Raw genomic sequence first — 14,777 nt, 5'->3', positions numbered from 1 at the left:
AAGTTGGTGCCCTGGTTATGCTTCTACGAAACATAAATAAAAAAAAAAGGATTATGCAATGGTACCCGTATGATCTTAACCCGCATAGGCGACCGCGTTCTGAAGGCGCAAATTTTCACTGGCTCACATATTGGGAAAGAGGTCTTAATACCAAGAATTGTTCTTTTGCATGAAGAAACAAAGCTACCGTTCACATTACGACGGCGACAATTCCCTATCAGACTGTGCTATGCAATGACAATCAATAAAAGTCAAGGCCAGAGTTTAAAAGAGGTCATCTTATATCTGCCTAAACCAGTCTTCACTCACGGTCAACTTTATGTGGCTCTATCACGTGTCACAAGCAAAGCAGGACTAACGATCATCAAATACGAAGATTCGCACCAGCTGAGGGTAAAAAACATAGTATACAAAGAAATCTTCAAAGGCCTTCACCCCCACAATGGTAATTTTATTAATATATAATTTTTCATATCCATCAATTTCCAAAGCTCATTTGAACAATTATTATTTTCACAGATTTACAGTCCCCAGCATATCAGCCAAACGATGGTACAATCAAATGAAGAAGAGCTTACGAGGAGTTTATACCCAGCTATGCCATGTAAATATCTTCTTATATAAATAACCATGGCTTAGTTTATACTTATAATTAAATTAACTAACTCACTCTTTTACAATTTTAGGCTATTTCTTTCTTATGGTCCACACATCATCTCTTGTTATCCAAATGACTTGAACTTCTTCTTATATTGTTTTTGATTACCTAGACCATTTTTTTAAACAATAGCAGAATATTGATATTCACCATATTTCTTATTTTTTTTGGAGAATACAATGCTCTCATTCAAACCAAAAACTCAAATTTTATAATCGTAAAAAGGATGTCAAACCAAAATCTAGAACTCAATTGTAAATACAAAGTGAAAGCACACTGATTTCAAACAAAAATATAAATCTGTGAATACCTACTATGTTAGAATAGTGATGTGATGTGTTCTCAGATTTGGCACATGTAATACATGGTTCATTTCTGTCACAACCACATGAACTTTACTTATGATTAATAATTTGTTTCATGATAACCCAATATATAAGATAAAACAAAACTAAGCCATATATAAACAAACAAAACATCTGAAACCCATAATACATACTAAACCTATTCCGCAAGTAGCGCGGACAAAAATTCTAGTATATATAATAAAGCTAATACTCGGTCGACAAGATGCTCCACCGATACTGTACTACACGAAAATGTTATGGAAAAATAATATGGCCTGTTCGTTTGTACATCTGGAAGATGCATCCAGATGGTCCATCTAGATGTCTTATTCAGATGCTCCATCTGGGTGTTATTCGTTTCTTCATTTCGTCCATGCATCCAGATGAATCATCTGAATGCAACTATGTTCGTTTGCTTTTCATTTTTTAACTTCCATCTACATTCAGGTGGACTTGTTAATAAAATGATTAAAATATAATTTTTTACGTTTCGGCGGAAAAATAGCATTTTTACGGTTTTGGCAGAAAATATTTTTGCGGTTTTTGAGGAAAAATGTGTTTTTGGCGAAAAAGTGCATTTTTGTTGTTTTGGCGGAAAAATACGTTTTTATGGGTTTGGCGGAAAAATACATTTTGCGGTTTGGACGGGAAAAGTGTGTTTTACGGTTTTGGTGGGAAAAGTATTTTTGACGGGAAAAGATTTTTTCGCGATTTTGGCGGGAAAAACATTTTCGCGATTTTGGCGGGAAAAACATTTTTGCGGTTTCGACGAGAAAATACATTTTTTCCGGTTTTGGGTGGGAAAATACATTTTTCCGGTTTTGGCGGGAAAATGCGTTTTCCCGATTTTGGCGAGAAAATGAGTTTTCCAGTTTTGGCGGAAAAATGCGTTTTTTCCGGTTTTGGCGGGAAAATTTCATTTTCCGGTTTTGGCGGAAAAATTGTGTTTTCCGGTTTTGGCGGGAACGTGTGTTTTTCCGGTTTTGGCGAGAAAGTGTGTTTTTCCAGTTTTGGCGGGAAAATTGTGTTTTCCTGTGTTGGAGGGAAAATTATGTTTTCCAGTTTTGCCGGGAAAATGCGTTTTTCCGATTTTGGAGGGAAAATGCGTTTTTTCCGGTTTTGGCGGGAAAATTGTGTTTTCCGGTTTTGGCGAGAAAATGCATTTTTCCGGTTTTGGCGGGAAATTACGTTTTTCCGGTTTTGGCGAGAAAATTGCGTTTTTTTCGGTTTTGGCGGGAAAATGTTTTTTTGCGGTTTTGGCCGGAAAATGTTTTTTGGAGTTTGGCGGGAAATGCGTTTTTTGGGTTTTGGCGGGAAAATGCATTTTTTTTGTTTTGACGGGAAAACGAGATTTTTCGGTTTTGGTCGAAATGTGCGGTTTTACTGGTTTGGCCGAAAAATGTGTGTTTTATGGAAATGTGTGTTTTACGTTTTTTTGCGAAAAAATGCATCTTGCGGTTTTGGCGGGGAAATGTGTTTTTCAGTTTTTGCGAGAAAATGCATTATAATACACAAAACGAACATCGATTTGCATCTTCACCCAGATGGATCTTCTGGGTGAGCAAACGAACGAGGCCAAAATCTTTTGAAATAAAAGTAGAAATTAGTACATATACAAATTTCCTACATTAAAGCGCACACACATATATAATAAAGCTAATACTCTAAAATAGTCTGAATTATATATGTAAGTATTATTCACAAATATCGACGATTTCATTATAAATAGAGATTTACGGTTTCTAAGCGTCTCGGTCGATTTTTCCTACATGTACATCTTGCAAATGTATACATGAATTGAGATTGTCTTCAAAACAGACGTTTTATATTATTCCACCATCAGATAGTATCTGAAGGACGTGACGCACGTCACTAGAGATGTCAAACAGGTTTACCCATCCCTTCTGTCCCGTACTGCGGCAGGTTAGTCGTTGAACGGGTTACAGCGGGCATGTCCCGCGCGGGCTGCGGTCTTCAAAATGCCGGCCCAAACCCGTACCGCAGAATATATAAGCTTTCGCGGGCCGTCCCGCGGGACGCCTCCTTATTAAACCGCCTACTACAGTTTCTTTCATGAATGTTCCAGTAGAAGAATTGTGTAAGAGAGTTGAAAAAAGCTTATTAAGCTTCACTAAAGCATTATCAAAATCAATGCCACAAAGCTCCGTTTGTACTTGCGTTCTTGAGTTAAAAACCTTCTTTTGTTATCAGCATAAGCTTTTGTTGAGTTTGAATCTGATTGAGTTGTTGTCTTTGTAATAATTTGGCTCAATTGTTGTATGTCTTCATCAAATCATCTCTCTTTTTAATAATTTGGATTGCAAAAAAAATCGTGAATCACTTTGCCAAATTATACAAGTGACGTGATATACAACTAACTTTTCTCCTAAACAATACCATTGTAACCAAATTTAATTTAAGAAAAACACCAATTCACAGTACTGAAAACAAAACCAATCAACTTAAACAAGAAATATCACATTGTAATAAAGCAATTCATAGTTGTGTGTAATAAAAAGAGAAAACCAAATCAAAACACCACCAGAGCTCGAATCGTCATCGCCGGAGCTGGAGTCATCATCGCCGGAACTGGAGTCATCATCCCCGAAGCTCGAATCATGCATCATCGTCTGAATTCCTTATGTTTTCTAGGGGAAAAGTCACAAGAATCGCTTTCTTCTCACTCTTTTTCTCATTTGTTTCAGGTAAAATAAGAAATGAAGAAAAAAAATGTGGGTCCCTGTAATCCCGCATGACCCGTTTCGGCCCATCCCGCAAAAGATCCAGTCCCGCAAAGATCCGTCCCGCGAGGCCCGTAATCGTCCCAATATCGTACCGCGTCAGTTCTTCACAGGATAGGCCCGCGATCCAGATCCATGATTGCCATCTCTACGCGTCAGTCCCTTTTTCACCTCACCACTAAAGTCGTGATCATAACCATATCGGCATCTTCATTATGATATTTCGTCCTCCAATAAAATAGCAATTGCACAAGTAATTGAAAGTCCACAATAAATTAATTAAACAACCACCAAATTGTCGTTACAAACTATCACTAGCATTGTTTCAAAAAAAAAAAAAAAAAAAAAAACTGTCACTAGCATCACTCTTTTCTTTTTTATGACGTAATTTTGTGACATAACCGGTTACTAAATTTTATCAGTGTTTTTTTTGTTACAGTTAACTGGTTATTAAAACGAACACATGCAATGTTATGACTCAAATCATAATATTAGTAAAACATAAATAATTTGCTATGAGTTGTCCCAAACCAACTAACAAATAAAAATAAAAAACCATACAAAAGATATAAAATGTCTAAATAAATAATTTTATAATATTTTTTGAAAAATCACTTTTTTTACATGTCGTACTCACGTTAATTTTCCCAATGGTCAATTACGTTGATAACTTTGTAATTGACTTTACTGGATTAAATTATTTTGTAATTGACATTATCAAAATTTACATTTTAGTTTTTATTAATTTTTATTCTAAAATAACAAAAATGAAAATTTTGTATATCTTTCTAAAGCTATTGGAATGTTTTTTATGAAATATTTTACATCAGTTTTTCGAAACTCAGTATTATATGTATATTGGATTAATAAGAATTAGTTTAACAATTAATTATTTATTATAAAAAATTTGATTAAAAAATATATGTATATAACTTATTCTATGTAATATATACATACTATACTAGTTATTCAATTTTTATTTCATAATATCAATGGAATAAACAAATTTGCTATTTTATTTTCAAAACAAAGTTATTAATTATTTAATTATAAATTGGGAAAATTAATATTTGTAATTTTTATTCTTCTTCTTCTAATGTTAGTTTTAGGCAACATATACAAATTATATAAAATACTTCAAAATGTAAGATGACTAACTAAAATGTGAATAATTTATTCATATATTAATTTTAGTGTAAATGAATAAACTAAATGAATAAATTATTCACATTTTAGTGTAATTAGATTGTAATAAAATCTATTTATAAACTAATAGGATGAATAGAACTAAATATGATTTAAAATAATTTAAAATAATATGATTTTCATCTATTTAGATTCAAAATGAATTATGATTTAGTTTAAAATTATATATAATCTATTATTCCAAAAAAATGAACCATTCTAAATTGTTATATATTAAATCACATATTAAATTGAAATAACAACATAATATTATATTTATTTTTCATATATATAAATTATAAATGATTTAAAACTGATCAACATGTGGAAACAACGCATTCATTAATTAAAATTTGATTATTTTATAAATGTTTATATGCGTACATGAATATGTCGCTTAGTCTTATAATAATACCACTGCAATGTATTGATTCGGCTATTCTGCTACAACCTCGGTGTAGACCCGCACTTTTATTATTCAGCTACTATATTTTATGCCTCTTCCTTATTAGAGTTAACCGGTGCATGTGCCTGCAAATAAATACGTACGCTTGTAATGTCACAATAATATTGATATCCATTTTTAGACGCATACACTATCAATGGGATGATTAGCTATCAATATGTTTCTATGTAACTGTACAATTATACTATTTTATTCTATTAACTAATGCTTTTTGTATAATTACTTATTTGGATGAATGGCTCACATTTATTATTTGAATTTTGAAATTAATGTCTAAAATGATTAATTTTAAACTCTTATTTAAGCAGTTTTGTTCAATGCTAAAGTATGTGCAAGTACTATTTCCTTTGCATTTCAAAACAAACTATATATGTAACACAAAGTTTATAATTTTATTGAATATATTTTTATATACAATTAATTTAATTTTAGTTATTCTAAAAATTTATAGAGTAAAACAAAAACAACTTGGATTGGAAATTTTATTCAGCCTTCCCATTAATCAGTTTTATATTTCGCACTTGAAAACTTTTTAACTTAACAAATTCATAGAAAGTAGAAAAGATTTTGTTGTTAAAAATAAAGAAAGTAGAAAAGATTTTCTATGGGATGATTAGCTATCAATATGTTTCTATGTAACTGTCAAATTATACTATTTTATTCTATTAACTAGCTTTTTGTTTAATTACTTATTTGGATGAATGGCTCACATTTATTATTTGAATTTTGGAATAAATGTTTAAAATGATTAATTTTAAACTCTTATTTAAGCAGGTATTGTTCAATGCTAAAGTATGTGCAAGTACTATTTCCTAAATTTGTATTTCAAAACAAATTATATATGTAACACAAAATTTATAATTTTATTGAATATATTTTTCTATACAATTAATTTAATTTTAGTTATTTTAAAAATTTATAGAGTAAAACAAAAACAACTTGGATTGGAAATTTTATTCAGCCTTCCCGTTAATCAGTTTTATATTTCGCACTTTAAAACTTTTTAACTTAACAAATTCATAGAAAGTAGAAAAGATTTTGTTGTTAAAAAAAAAAAAGAAAGTAGAAAAGATGTTTAAGACATGTCAAATATTTGGATCGAAAAAAATAGGGAGACTTCCTCATCCGAACAAAAGTATAAATTATTGATGACACATAGGATATCCGATGTGTTTAGTTTTAAGAGAATAAACTAACCTAGATCAGCAGCATTCAATCTGACGTATAGATCTTGACCACCGACGGCGTATTTCCTGATCGCAACGAGCTCTCCGGTCCAAAACACACAACCCAATCCGCCGTTTCGAACATCCGCAATAGCAAACGATGTACAGTTACAATCACTTAGACACCTCTCTTCACATTTTTTCAAATCAATTGTCCGATCCACAGTCGCCGTCTTAGTATCCGGCAAATTCATATTGTTTAGCCGCAAAAACCCATCTCCACTACAGCTCATCTGCGTCGTCCTCACACACCCCTGTGTTCCGTCTCTCAAGTCCCACTGCTGCGGGTTCTTGGGAACGAACCCTCTAATACAGTTACAGTTAGGTGAAGTAATTAGGTCACAGTAAGAATAAGATCCACATAAGTAAAGCGGATCGCACACGTCCATTGGTAAAGTCCAGAACAGGCTCCATCCCCATGATGGCGGGATCCACGTGAATCGATCGAGTGTCAACTCACTGATTGTCAATCTGGAGTAGATGCTTTGGTTGGTCATATGGAACGAGTAAGCGATCTCCTCACTGTTCTCCGTATAATTGTAAACCATGTAATTTAATCCTTGCACCTCCGGTATGCCACTAAACTCCATTCCATTCCAAGGACCGCTCCTTTGCGTTTCAACACTTTGATTCAAAAATGTATTTATAAGAATAAACTCAGGCAATCCCCTTCGAAGGTCGAGTTTGTACGCGAAATTCCCGCTTGAGGGATCATCTGAACTTTTCCACGATGTAAGGAACCTGTTGCGCCCTGTTTTGAGATCGTAACCTAGTTTCATATCCGGAAGTAAAGTATCTGTCGGAAAATCGAAACTCTGCCACAAGAATCCACTTGAGTCTTTGTTGTTGGAGTGTCTCATTACAAAATTACCGTTGGGAAGAAGCTCTGCTATCACTGGAGATCTCACATTTCCTCTAGTAATATTTGTCGACCAAACAGTGTTATTAGACTGACCTAGCAAGACAAGATTGTTACCAGAGATTTTGAGGGTTCCAATGGAATTGGAGAGAGGGTTGTCTCTGTTTGCGACCCATGCGTAGGTTTTCCAGGGGACCTTTTTATACCATATTCCGAGATACCATCGCGAGCGTTCCAAGGTTTTGAAGAAACCAAGCTCGAAGACTCCACCGGGAGATACAAGTGTTCTATTGCTCGAGATTGTGAGAGACTCCGAAGACGACAAAGTGTTGACATAGATCGAAAGGGCAGGATGAAATAGAATCAAGACAAGGAAGACTAGCAAGAACGAGAAGGTGTACGAATGGTGGTAAATGTTCTGTACCCCTTTCATCTTTCCCCACCACTTTCTTTCTTTCTTTTTTTCTTGTTGTTAGTTTTTGTCCTCACTTGCATACATATATATACATCCTAAGTTACTTTGCAAGAAAATTCGAAATTAAATTATTTTGTCGATCCTAGCAGGCAAGCAAAATGTTGTGTTCCATAGTCCATGACTTTTTCATCCCATCGATTTATTCACTTCCACAAACTTGTATCATTCGTCAACTACTTTTATATCTACACGTTATTAGTTCTCATGCTGCCAACATTGCATATGGAGTAGTTTTCGTTAAGAAAACACATAGCATATGGTATTCCGCAAGTATGGTGGTCTCAATAGTATAATTCGATACATTCAATGTATATTGAAAACTTTCGTACTATTTAGTCTAACGATCATGGAAGATTAAACGATAGCTGGACTAGAGGAAACAAAAGCTAATAATCATCATGATGTCACATAATTAAACTTGGCTCGCCCTAGTCCGCAGTCTCTCTCTTTCTGCCGCCAAGTTTTCAAGCTTCAGATCTGGGCCTCTCCGGAGAGGTCCCAATCCTCTTTCTTTTGCTTTTACTTCTTATGTTCGTAGTTAGATCCGTGCCAACGTGGGATTCTTTTTGATGGTTGTTAACTCGATCTAGGCTTACCATCTCAATGATGGGTGTTTCATCGTCTATTTCTGATGGGTTTCTTTCCTTGGTGGCTTTCTTCCTTCCCAGCGGGTTGGTGTAATTACTGATGGAGATATAGGCTTGACGTCTCTAGTAGAGTAGACAGATTCTTGATTCTACAGTTGGTTACAACAGATTTCGAGATTTGGGTTGATCCTCGTGAAGGCATTATCTCTTGGTACCTCTCCCCGGTCTCATTTGTGGTCTCTTGTGGCATTTGGTAGAGTTTTGGGTTTGTTTTAGCATTTGGACTTGCAAAGCTCTGGTTTTTGCTTTGTCCTTCTCTTGTTGGTTTCGTTCTGGTTTTGCTTGTTACTCAGTTTGAGCTGTTGTGGTAAGTTGGATGGATTGCACTTGTGGCTTTTTTGAGGTCTCTATTTACCTTGGGATGAGGGTTAATCAAGAGATTCATTATCATCCCAAACTGGTTTTGTGTTGGCGCTTCTGACATTTTGGTTGGAGTTTTTTTCTCTAGTGCCTTAGTTATGTTGAAGAAGTTGTGCGTATGAGGAGTGCTTTATCTTGGTCTTGATGCAACGGTTCGGATCTTTGATATATGTGTTTTTGACACATTGTATATATGTCTTCTAAAGTGTTTTCACATCTTGATCGAGTCTTTCTATTCCTTTTCGAATCATTTCAGGTCCGGAGTAGATTGAGAGGTTGGGACGTATGCAGAAAAAAGTAAAACTTGGAGAATTCTTGCCGGACCAGCCATTCTTGTATGGACCAGCCGATTTCAATTGGAGCGCCACTACAGGAAATGTGAGTATTAATAGCTGGCGTTAAACGTTATTAATTCGTTTTAATAGCGTTCCCTAAAACGCTCTGACAGCGCCCGTTATCGTAGGTCTGACCTTTTTGATAGCGGATCTGTCGTATACTATAGTTAAATAAACAACGATATCGTTAATAGCTATGCAATTTTTAATATTTATAATAACGTGATACAAATGTTATTAAAATTTATTAGTTTGATTTTAATGACGTATTACTTTTGTTAATTATTTTCATTATAAAAAAATAAAAAATTATGAAAAATATAAATTAAATTAAATTTTATATATTGAAATTGTTTACATATTTATGAATGTGATATTAAACTAAACCAAATTTTTAACTAAACCTAAAATTTCTAAACCTAAAATTCATCTCCTATCTTCTAGTGCTCTATCTTTTAGTGCCGCCACCACTACCATCGCTAGCTTCCTCTGCCATCTCCACTACACAGCTTCTTCAGATCTGACGCCTCTCCGCCCCACCCATCACAGCAAGCTCGTCCCATCCACCTCTGTCTTCAAGCTTATTGCACGGACTCATAAAGGGAAAGTGACGTTACCTGCTGAAAATTTATGGAAACTATGAGAATGTCAAAAACTTTAAATCCCAAATAACCCATCAGAATGAAAAGTACATACACAGCCCTAAACCATTTTTACTTGCAGAAACACACACAAAGAAGAGAGATCAGATGCTAAACGCAAATCTTTCAATTTCTCCAGCAAAGAACCAAAAAGAGCAAGTAGCAGCATCATGCGAGCAAGTGTGATCAGTATCACAATGATTGCGATAAATTTCAAGAATATTAGTCCCTTTATCAACCTGACCGAAACAGTCTGAGACACAAACAAACAGCAACAAAAATTGAAACCTTGGTCTCTAACTAAAATTGAAAAAAGCAGAGCACTTTTCAAAGATCAAGCTGAGTCTCTTACGAGCATGTAGCGAACAAACACATGAAAATTACAGAATGATAGAAAACAAATCAGACAAGGTAAAACAATACCTTGCAAACGTAGGAGATAGTTTGGCATACTCATTCCTCTTGGACTTCTGCAACACACATAATTAAAGAAACGAACTTTAACTTCGAATCAAACCATATAAGAACAAAAAAAAACACAGAGAGAATGTGAGACAGAGAAGTGATCAATGGTGGTTATGACGAGCGTGACCGGTGGTGGTGGCGACTCCGGTGAAGACGGATCGGAGAAGCGATGGTGGTGGTGACGAGCGATGGGGGACGGGAGAGATGGCGATGGTGGGGGTGGTAACGAACGATGGTGGTGTGGTGACGAGCGGCCGTCGCTTCTTCTCCTTTCTCTACGAACTCCGTCTCTTCTCTCTCTTGCTTCCCTGGCTCGTAGATCTCAGAAAAAAATAAAATAAAAAAGAATAAAGAACAATTAATTTCAAGCGTTGATTCAATATTATCCAATGGTGCAGATGGTGATCCATGCCATAAACAACAACGACTAATAGAAAAGAAGGATGAGGATAGATACAAGAGTGATTTTGGGCATTTGATTCAAATTAATCAATGGATCAAAAAACATAATACAAATTATCTTTTTATTTATTTATAGCTATTATAAAAATTATCTAAGATTTAAATACTTTGATATCATAATTTAATATTTGAAATCTAAATTTTGTATTTGAAATTTTAAATTATTTACGGAATTATAATTTATTTAAAATTGAGATTTAATATTTTATGATATATATTAAAATGAGATATGTGGTTTAGGAGTTAGGGTTAAGATTTAGGATTAAGTATGTGATTTGAGTTTTAGAATATATTTGGAATTTAAATTTTAAGTTTCTATTATAAGTTTGTAAAGATTGGATTTATGATTTTGTATGTAGAGTTTAAGTTTGGCGTGTAGGGTATTAGATGTAGAGTATAGATTTAAGATTTAGTGTTTGAAGTTTAGAATTTGAATTTAAGATTAGATTTTTAAAATGATTAAATTTTGACTTTAGGTTTAAGATTGGACTGAAGTTTTGAAGTTTATGTTTAGGGTATAAAAAACATATTTAGGGTTTAGGGTGACAATATTTAATAATTTTTTTTAAATATTAAAATTTGAATAAAACTTAAAATGTGAGATTAAAATAATAAAATATGTGAGTTTTAGAGGTTGTTTTAAAGCTTAGGGTTTAGGGTTTTAGAGTTTAGGATTTTTGGAGGGTTAGATAAATCAAATTATCATCAACTTTAGAAATATAAAAGATAATATATATATACACGTTTCAAATATGTTTTACATGTTTTAGGTGTCTTATTCATCTTAGTATATAAATGATATAATATATATAACAGACTCATGTTTTAAATTATTGAAGTTTTTAAATAATTTTTAAACATGTGGTAAATATGTTTTAGACAAGTTTTCTAAAACTAGTTTAAAGCAAGACGTTTTAAACAACGAACATCAAACATTCAAATTTTAAATTACATTTTAGATTTCAAAACAATAAAATCTTGCTGTCTCCCTTTTCTATCAATTTTTTTTCTTCTCTTCAGCTGTTTTTTTTTTAATCTTAAACCTTGAATTCGTGGATATGGAACAAGTGGATGACCACTGGACATTCACCTGAAAGTCAAAGCCGATGATATTGAAATTTAGAGACATGATTCCAGAGTTTGTAAGTATTGTGTCAAAACATCCAACAGCATCTACTAAGTAACTGAGAATGAGAATCCTTTTCAAGAGAATGGCTATTTCTACAAAGAGCTTAAGTTAAAGACATGAACGTTATAGCCTATAACATCTCCCAGCAATGGTAACAGGTTTGCTTACCATAGAACTCACTGATAGTTGTTTTCCTTTCGTTCGTGGTATGTTTAGGTTGTTCCATCAGAATGAACCTGTACAAGCAAGGTGACAAACAAGTTCTAAGAAAAAGAACTACAACTTTAAGATAAAATAGAACTACTAAAGATTAAAGAAAGATTAAACCACCCGAACAAGATGAGTAATAACGAAGCAAAATTGTTATGAACCAGTCTCATCTGAAGCCGCACATTGTTCTTCTCCATTGGAATTGCCTCTGCCCTGAAAAGATAAGCTCAAGGTATCATCGCAGATTCAGCCAACACAAAAATCTGCAGTAACAAAAACATACATCACAGACCCTAAATTTAGCAACCCTGAGCTTAAAAAGCCGGCAATTTGCTGAAATCGGAATATGAAGTCAACAACAGCCTTCAGAAACTTTCCAATTGAGAATGCTACAATCTTCAAAAGTCAATCAGACTATCTATGAAAGGACCCAACTTTAGTCGATGATAATAATTCTATAAACCCATCACTCGCCGCGTTCAATACGGAACGAGATTGCACGAGATTTTGATAATAATTCTCCTCAGACAAACTCTGTTTTGCTTTGAGTAAACACACATTCTCCACTTCTTTCCTATAAGCAGTTGGTTGATACATAATAAAGTCATAAACTTTCTCAAGACACATACAAAAGGAACCGAAACTGTAAAAGAAACGTTGTCTGAATCGACTTGCAACTGGCGAGAGAGAGAGAGTCCAGATATTCGCCTGTTCTTCACTATCTCATCATTGTGTTTCCAACTACTAAATTGGAAGCGTCCGATTCCCTGAAGACGACGTCAGCCGGCAGCTACCTGTCTTCGTACATTGCTGCACTTAATGTTTAAGCTAATCTGATCACTTAGTGTATGAATCCAGGTTTAACTTATACATATTATAGGTTGCTACACATGGCATAAATGAGCATTACATTCCTAACTATGCGAAAGTAGATATTAGGATGCATTGTGAACGAATCGGATCCGATCTATAACGTTCATCGAGTTTAAACCAAGCGATAGCTTAGGCTTTGAAGTTGATCGATGAAGGGAGAAACACCACGAGAGTGGGTTGATCTATAATCATTTTGCCGAATTCTGGACTCACGATTCACAAGACCTTGAATAATTGTTTGGCTCGTTATTATTTAACACCCGATTGTTTTAGTTTGACATTGAACCCATAAAGATAAAGTGTTACTGGTTCTCTGGAATTGAGTCATAAATATTACAACTATCACTGTTAACTTGATAGCAGACAAGACTCAATTTTAGTGTATCAGTCATGGTGTTGATTATCGCTAATCTCAAGTTTTTGGCTGAGTTTCTTCTGCTCCACAAGGTAAAATCGTTTTTTTTTCCGCGTCTTCCTCGGTTGATTTCCAAGCTTTTGACATCAGTAGCTCATATTATTTGGAGCAATATAAAGAGTCAAGCTTGTCCCTAAAGCTGCTTCAGCGCCTCTTCCTCAACCATGTCAACAGACACAACCTCGATGGTCTGAACCCACCTCCTCCAGTTCTCAGGCTCAAAACTCCTCGGGTACAGAAGGTGAGGAATGATGAGTCCACAAATAATCAAAGGTTGTCGTTAGTTGTTTAATTTGTCAATTTAGTAATTTGTTTCAGTTATAATAATGGACTTAGGTAACTTCTCTTCCACTTTTCCCATTTCCCTTTTTCTAGTAGTGGATACTCCACGTTTGTTTATGTACTTCTATTTAAACCAAATGAAAAGCCAAAAAGAGGCAAGAATTATTTTCCCAAATGTTTGTGTGTTTTATGTTTCTCTCTGCGACTGGTTCAAGTGCCTTGTACAACTTGTTCTTCTATCTGTTCTAAAGCTGTGATTCGACGAGGTCGCAGCTATCAAGGAAGCTGTGGAACTTGATCTCGACCCACCTCCAGTCGAACCAACACTATCTGAAGAGCAGTTGCATGTTCTCAACGCACTGCTATCCCAGCCAGAACGGGAGCTCTACATGCAGACCCTTTCTCCGACCTTCGAGCTTGGAAGCACGTGGTACGTGAGTTTTAAAGTTCATGTTTAACTTGATGTTCGAGACTTGAGGCTTGGTTTGTTTAACTTGATGTTTTTTAACTGGTTTGATGTTCGAGACTTGAGGCTTGGTTTGTTTAACTTGATGTTTTTAATTGACTGTATGAGTTTAACGAGGATAAATCCTAAACTCTAAATAAAAACACTAAACCACTACAAGAAAACAGAAGCCTAACGAGGAAAAACAATCCTCGTAAATTTACGTCGATTTTACGAGAAACTTACGTGGAAAAATAGTGTCATCGTTATTTCCTCGTAAAGTAACGACAAAAGCGTTTCGTCGTAAAATCGATGTAAATTGACGTGTCTTTTACGAGGATATACTATTTCCTCGTAAATACGACGTAAACGTCGCGTGTTATTTACGAGAAAATAATTTATGTATATTTAGCGAGGCAATTTTGAATCCACCAACTTTGTAGGTGTTACACGTTTTTTTCCCACATAATTAATTTTCGTCGTAAATTCATAGGAAAATTACAACTATCAGATTCGAAATTTCCTATAAATATGGATGATTGAACATCATTTTAAA

At 34.4% G+C, this 14,777-nt stretch overlaps 1 protein-coding gene and 2 long non-coding RNA genes across 3 annotated transcripts; 1 reads left to right on the top strand and 2 right to left on the bottom strand.

The window, feature by feature from the left end:
* Positions 1-5,206: 5,206 nt before the first annotated feature.
* On the bottom strand, positions 5,207-8,061 carry LOC106405496 (S-locus-specific glycoprotein S13-like). Its single transcript, XM_048760777.1, has 2 exons — positions 6,595-8,061; positions 5,207-5,462 (listed from the first exon to the last, which is right to left on the bottom strand). Exons 1-2 carry the CDS (start codon positions 7,913-7,915, stop codon positions 5,446-5,448), a joined length of 1,338 nt encoding a protein of 445 aa, XP_048616734.1. The 5' UTR covers positions 7,916-8,061; the 3' UTR covers positions 5,207-5,445.
* Positions 8,062-8,095: 34 nt separating this feature from the next.
* LOC125588864 lies at positions 8,096-9,568 on the top strand. Its single transcript, XR_007325069.1, has 2 exons — positions 8,096-9,116; positions 9,221-9,568. It is a non-coding gene; the product is annotated as an uncharacterized LOC125588864 (long non-coding RNA).
* A 52-nt stretch (positions 9,569-9,620) lies between these two features.
* LOC111210237 lies at positions 9,621-12,998 on the bottom strand. The gene is made up of 4 exons (XR_007325068.1): positions 12,327-12,998; positions 12,165-12,232; positions 10,364-11,957; positions 9,621-9,916 (listed from the first exon to the last, which is right to left on the bottom strand). It is a non-coding gene; the product is annotated as an uncharacterized LOC111210237 (long non-coding RNA).
* Positions 12,999-14,777: the final 1,779 nt, after the last annotated feature.

The sequence above is a fragment of the Brassica napus genome, chromosome C6 (assembly GCF_020379485.1).
Source record: "Brassica napus cultivar Da-Ae chromosome C6, Da-Ae, whole genome shotgun sequence".
Lineage (NCBI taxonomy): Eukaryota > Viridiplantae > Streptophyta > Magnoliopsida > Brassicales > Brassicaceae > Brassica > Brassica napus.
Note: the sequence above shows the minus strand (reverse complement) of the source record. Positions and strands in the feature narration are given on the sequence as shown.

Bases quoted from the DNA above. Each gene is read 5' to 3' on its own strand.
- LOC106405496 (XM_048760777.1), bottom strand. From the start codon at position 7,915: ATGAAAGGGGTACAGAACATTTACCACCATTCGTACACCTTCTCGTTC.